Here is a 7335-nt window from a genome sequence, read left to right on the forward strand (position 1 = left end):
ATATATATATATATATATATATATATATATTTTATTTTTTTTATTTTTTATTTTTTATTTTTTTTTTTTTTTTTTTTGCAAAAATGGTGATATCCCAATTTTATATTTTGTCTCCAAGAGGGGATACCATTATTAATAGAGATTTTCGTGGAGATATAATAAAAGGTAGTGCCGAAGTATTTTTTCGAAATGTAAAATTATATAAAGGTGATGCACCCCCAGTTTTTTATTTGAATGGTATAAATTTTACATATTTGAAAAGTAATAGTTTATATTTTGTAGTAACATCATTATTTAATATTTCTCCAAGTTATTTAATTGAATTATTACATCGGTTACTAAAAATATTTAAAGATTTTTGTGGACAAATAACAGAAGAATTAATACGAACCAATTTTATTTTAATATATGAAATAATAGATGAAATAATAGATTATGGTTATTTACAAAATAGTAATACAGAATATATAAAAAATCTAATACATAATGAAATAACAACAAATAATAATACAGTGAAAAAATTTACCAACCTACCTAATTTTTCTATAAAAAATACAAATACATTACCATCAAATGCATCCCAAAAACCTATACAAATTAATGATAAAAAAAATGAAATATTTATAGATATAGTTGAAAAAATTAATTTAATTATGAATTCTAATGGAGAAATAGTATATTCATATATTGATGGTGTTATACAAATAAAATCTTATTTATTAGGAAATCCTTTTATCAAAATAGCTTTAAATGATGATTTATATATTAAAAATATTCATCATGATAATTCAAATAATATTATTATTGACGATTGTAATTTTAATCATCTAGTTAATTTATCACAATTTGAAAAAGATAAAATTTTATCTTTATACCAACCAGATGGTGAATGTGTACTTATGAATTATCGAATCAATAATAACTTTAAAGCGCCTTTTAAAATATATGCTAATGTGATATATAACCAAAATCATACGGTATGAAGTATTATAGATTATGTATATGTCAAGTGCATACAACTGGTTTTTTGTAAATATAAATAAATAAATAAATATATATATATATATATATATATATATATATATTTATATTTATATATTTATTTTATTTATTGATTTATAGGTAGAATTGTGTATAAGAATACGGCTAGATATCCCTTCTCAGTATACATGCACAAATGTATTTGTTTATTGCAATTTATGTAAACACATAACTAATGTACATCTGGACTTGAATACGAATTCGGATTTATTCTCAGCTCAATATATATCAAATGAGAACAAATTATTATGGACCATCAAAAAATTCAAGGTAAAAAAAAAATATATAAAACGAAATAATCTATATATATATATATATATTTATTTATTTATATATAACATTATATATTTGTATTATTATACAATTTTTATGTTCACACATATATTTCTACATATAAACATCCATTTATTTTTTTTTATTTTTTTATTTTTTTATTTTATTTTTTATTTTTTTCATATTACAGGGAGAACATGAATATAGTATTCGATCAAAAATTACGTTAAGTCCTCATTATGCCTTTTCAAAACGAGATTTTGGACCTATATATATTTTATTTGAAATACCAATGTTTAATTTATCAAAACTTAGAATAAAATATCTGAGGATAATTGAAAATTACAAAACAAGTAATACGCACCGATGGGTGCGTTATATAACTCAATCCTCTTCATATGTTTACCGTTTGAACTAATAATATAATATATATATATATATATATATATATATATATAATTTATGCTTTTTTTTTATTTTTTTTATTTTTTTTATTTTTTTTATTTTTTTTATTTTTTTTATTTTTTTTTTTTTTTTTTTTAAGTAAACAAAGAATTATATAATTACACATATATTTATTCATGTTTATATATATTTATTTTCTTTTTCATTTTATTGTTATACAATTTATTTTAAATCGTTAAAAAAAAAATGCACAAACATATAATTAATAAGCAAATTAATTAAACAAAAAATTTATATATGTATATAGACAATATTAAAAATTAAATAATATATATATATATATATATATATATATTGTAATTCAAAAAAAAAAAAAAAAAAAAGAAGATAAAAGGAAAATAAACAATTTCTTCTTTGCCAGTATGTGTTAAAAATTTACAAAATCAATATATAGATACATGTAGTATATAAAATAAAAATAATTATTATGTGTTTTAATAATATTTTTCAAAAAGAAAGAATGTCCCCAAAATATCAGGAACATGATAAATTAATATATATATACATATATATTTAAAATTATATAATTTGTTTTTTTTACAACAAAATATTTAAAATGTTATTATTTTGACTTCACAATCATATTACAAGTTGGACACGACTACCTACATAAATGTGTACCCACAAATAAATAAATAAATATAAATATAAATATATATATATATATATATATATATATTTTTTTTTTTCTTTTTATACATTTATTATTCTTCTCTGAACAATGAATATTAATGTTACTTCCGTAATTATCCACCGTATAACTTACATTATTTATTTTATCATCTTAGTTTCACATTGGATATTTTATTATCCTTCTTTTGAGAATCCCCTAATTTTTCCTTACATTTCTCTTCATTCAACTTTGAAGAAGTTTGTTTAGTATCATCTTTGGAACTGTTCCCCAAAATATTGTACTGATTTTTTGTATTGTCTTTTGTATTTTCTTTTTTACATTCCTTTGTATTTTCTTTTTTACATTCCTTTGTATTTTCCTTTATATGTCCCTTTTCAAAATCCTTTGTATTAACATTTCCAATATTTAAAGTATCACCCTTTACATCACCCTTCATATGATCACTTTCTTTTTTATCTTCAAGTAAAGGTTCGCTTGATATTGCTTTGTATGGATTTGCCTTTACGAACTTTTCATATGCTGATTTGACTGGGTAGGGTCTTTCACCAACACATTTAACAATATCATGATAAGAGATAGTTTCCTTTTCATATAATAAGTTGGCTAGATTATGTACATGTTTTTCATTTTTCATTAATATAGATTTAACTCTTTTATATTGAGTTTCAATTAAGGATCTAACTTCATTATCTATAAGATGTGCTAAACATTCTGAATGTGGTCTGTATAAATTATATTCACTATTTGAATTGGGTTGAAAAGAAACCAATCCTATTTCTTGATTCATACCATATTGAGAAACATATGAATAAGCTAGCTGAGTAACTTTATTTAAATCATCAATAGCTCCAGTTGTAATTTTTCCTATAAACAATTCTTCTGCTGCTCTTCCACCTAATATTACAGCAATTTTATCTAATATTGCATCTCTGGAAAATAACATAATTTCTTCACTTAAATGTTGTGAATATCCAAGGGCTCCATTATTTCTAGGAATTATAGATACCTTTAATACAGGATCTGCATATTCTAAAAACCATCCAATAAGTGCATGACCAGTTTCATGATATGATATAATTTTTTTTTCAAGTGGAGATATAAGAGAAGAAGATTTTGGTAAACCACCAATGACTCTTTCTATGGCTAATTCAAAATCTTTTATTTGAACCCCTAATAAATTAGATCTTCGAGCACATTGAATAGCTCCTTCATTAACAACATTAGCAATATCAGCACCAACAAACCCCGGTGTTAAAGATGCTAATATATAACTAATATTTTTAATATCTAATGATTCATGTAATTTAAGATTTTTTAAATGAACTTGAAATATTTCTGATCTTTCATTTATATCAGGTTTACTTATATTTACTATTCTATCAAATCTACCTGGTCTAGTAATAGCTGGATCTAAAATATCTACTCGATTCGTACCAGCTAAAACAACTACCTTATCATTAGATGTATGAAATCCATCCATCTCTACTAGCATTTGATTTAATGTGTTTTCTCTTTCATCGTTACCTCCACCAGCGAAACCACCTTTTGATCTCTTTCTACCGACAGCATCAATTTCATCTATAAAAATTATAGAAGGTGCATGTTTTCTTGCTTGAGCAAATAATTCTCGAACCCTTGATGGACCTATTCCAACAAAAACTTCAATAAAATCACTACCGCTTATATTAAAAAATGGAACATTTGCTTCTCCAGCTACAGCTTTTGCTAGTAAAGTTTTCCCGGTACCCGGGGCACCACATAATAATGCACCTTTAGGTATTTTAGCACCCAATATTTCATATTTAGTTGGATTTTTTAAAAAATCTACAAATTCCATAATTTCTTCTTTAGCTTGCTTCATACCAGCTACACTTGAAAATTTGACGTCTGTTTTTAAATTATTTTTATTAATAGGAGATATTTTACTAAATTTAAATAATTTATCCATACCACTATTGGTTACATTTTTTAAAGTAATTTTTTGAAATAAAAATATTAACAATAAAAAAAATAAGATACTTGGAATATAACCCTTAACTTCATTTAATATATTAGCTTCATTAACATATTGTACTTCTATTAATTCATCTCTTTTTATATTCATTTCTCGTTGTACCGCTTCTACCTTCTTTTCAAAACTGTCGCTATTTCCAACACGGAAACTTACATATTTCATATGATATTTTTTTATACCATGCGAATTTAAATATGCTTTTACATAATCTTTATTAATTAATTTTATTTTCTCTATATAACCTTTTGATAAATATTTATAAAAAAAATCATTCTGCGTTATTTCATTATATAAACCATTCGAATCCACAAATAGAAGGAAAAATAATAATACGATAAAGAATATATAAAAAAAATAATTATCATATTTACGTGGTTTCTCTTCTTCAGGTTTAAAATTATTACTATTTGGACTTTTATTCTCAAATCTTTCAAATCCTTTGGGTGCTTTAGAAAGATAAATATTTTTTAAAAACTGAAAAAAGTTTAATTTATATTTTGATACGTTATTGTTAAGAAAACCAATGTATCTTGAATTAGTAAATGACATATGCTTTTTTATTACATTATTAATAATATTATTATTAATATTATTATTATTAATAATATTATTATTATTATTATTATTATTATTGTTATTATTAATTATTGATTCGCCTAATGTATGTTCACTTTGGTTGTGACCACCTAGATTAGTCATACTCCTCTCACGGGACCAAATGAAATCTTCATTTTTCCTCATTTTTTTTTTTATACTTTTCAAGCTTTTATTATCTTTTAAAATTTTTTTTATAATTTTCTCACCATCATCACATTTCCCATTTAATAAAAAGGACTGTAAATAATTAGATGGTTTTATAAAACTATCCTTTTTATATACACGATTCTTAATTTTATAGTTCCCATTTTTAAAATGATTATATTTTTTTAAAAATTTCACAAATATATTAGATATATTTTCGTTGATTTTAATATGCTTATTTTTATTACTCCATATATTTTGTACATGTTCACAAATATAATTTAAAGAATCAAAAAATATATTATAGTCTACGTTTGAATTGTATTTAATTGATGATGAACATACAACTAATTCTTTATAACCATTCTTCATATTATTATTATTATTATTATTATTTATTCTATCTTTTAAATATGATAAGGAATGGAGACATTCCTTTTGTGTATTGTTATGATCTAATAAATTATCCAAAGATTTTTTCAGTACCCATTTTTTTTTTTGAAACGCATTTTTTTCACTTGGTAATAATAAAGAAGTTGACTTCTTTCTGATGATATCAGCCCTATACATTTTATATATTATAAATATATAAATAACAAGAAAAAAAAAAAAATAAAATAAATAATAAATATATATATAATAAAATATAATATAAAAAAAATATATATATATATATATATATATATTATATACTCATTAATATATTCATTTTTGTTATTAAAGAATTGAATATATTTTTTCTATGGACTTTTTCCTTATTAAAATATAAAATATATATAATAATATATATGTATGAAGGAGATCTTTATGTTTATAAAATGAGAAAAATATACAATTAGGTTTATATATATATATATATATATATATGTATATATTTATTTATATTTATTCTTAATATGATTTTATAAGTGTATATATTTATAGCAGTTTATGACGCAAAATGATATTTATACAAATCCAAATTATATATATATATATATATATATATATTAATATATACATATATATAATATATAATATTATTATATGATGCCATAATCCATTTACCCTTTTCGAAAAAAATCCTTTTTCAAAATCAAAAGGATTTATGTATAAATATAAAAAATAATATGTATACAATATATAAATTAGTTTATTATATTATTCATATATATATATATATATATATATATATATATATATAAATATAAATATTTTTTTATATCAAATACGAAAGTAGTTCCAAGGATCAAAAAAATAAAAAATAAAAAAAAAACGAAAAAATTGATAGAATAGAATAAGAAATAATAAATAAATGAAGAAACGGATATTTTTCATTATTTATTATTTTTTATATATGATTATTTTATTTCATATTTACACCTTTAAAATTATCTTAAGCAAATATATATGAATATGTATATGTATATTTATATTTATATTTATAAAGGTGTGTATATCTATCTTATTCTATATTTTTATACAACTTTCAAGAGAAGGGGTTATAAGGAAATAAGTTTTTTTTTTTTTTCTTTTTTTTTTTTTTTCTTTTTTTTTCTTTTTTCAACATTCATTGGAAGTACTCACTCCCATATAATATGAAAAATAAACTTATAAGAAAAAATAGAAAGCATAAAAGAATATATTCATATTCATTTTTAAATAAAAAGATATTAATGAAATTCTCTTTGCCTTATAAGAATTTAAACGCCTATTATTCTATTCTATAAGAATTAGATATAAGTATATATGTTTTTTTTTTTTTCTGTTCTTTTGTATAAATTTTTAAAAACCATTCCTTATATATAAAATTATGGAAAGAACATGAAATGACATAAAAAAAAAAAAAAAAAAAAAGTAGCAGCTTATGTAAGGAATAATAGGAAGTATATATATTATACTTCTAAAAAAGAACATTTCATAAATTTTGCAGCCTTCAAAAGTAAAGGAAACATATCAAACTAATTCATTTTTTGTATGTTCATTTAAAAAAGAAAATTGGAATATGTAATAACAACATATATAATATATATAAAACATACATATAATTATATTAGTATGATTTATACTCACCATTTTTAACATTAAAAAAGAGGTCAAAAAAAAAAAAAAAAAAAAAAAAAAAAAAAAAAAAATTTTTTAAAAATTTATTATTTTTTAAAATTTTTAAAAATTTTTTTTTTTTAAA

General features: G+C 20.5%; 2 protein-coding genes across 2 annotated transcripts; one reads left to right on the forward strand and one right to left on the reverse strand.

Annotated features, from left to right (window-relative positions):
- Positions 1-83: 83 nt before the first annotated feature.
- On the forward strand, positions 84-1732 carry PRSY57_1117900 (AP-4 complex subunit mu, putative; the record flags this gene model as incomplete). Its single annotated transcript, XM_012908143.2, has 3 exons — positions 84-977; positions 1123-1311; positions 1505-1732. The coding sequence occupies 3 exons, from the start codon at positions 84-86 to the stop codon at positions 1730-1732; spliced, it is 1311 nt and encodes a 436-aa protein (XP_012763597.1).
- Positions 1733-2558: 826 nt separating this feature from the next.
- On the reverse strand, positions 2559-5738 carry PRSY57_1118000 (ATP-dependent zinc metalloprotease FTSH, putative; the record flags this gene model as incomplete). Its single annotated transcript, XM_012908144.2, has 1 exon — positions 2559-5738. One exon carries the CDS (start codon positions 5736-5738, stop codon positions 2559-2561), a length of 3180 nt encoding a protein of 1059 aa, XP_012763598.2.
- Positions 5739-7335: the final 1597 nt, after the last annotated feature.

Source organism: Plasmodium reichenowi, chromosome 11 (assembly GCF_001601855.1).
Source record: "Plasmodium reichenowi strain SY57 chromosome 11, whole genome shotgun sequence".
NCBI lineage: Eukaryota > Apicomplexa > Aconoidasida > Haemosporida > Plasmodiidae > Plasmodium > Plasmodium reichenowi.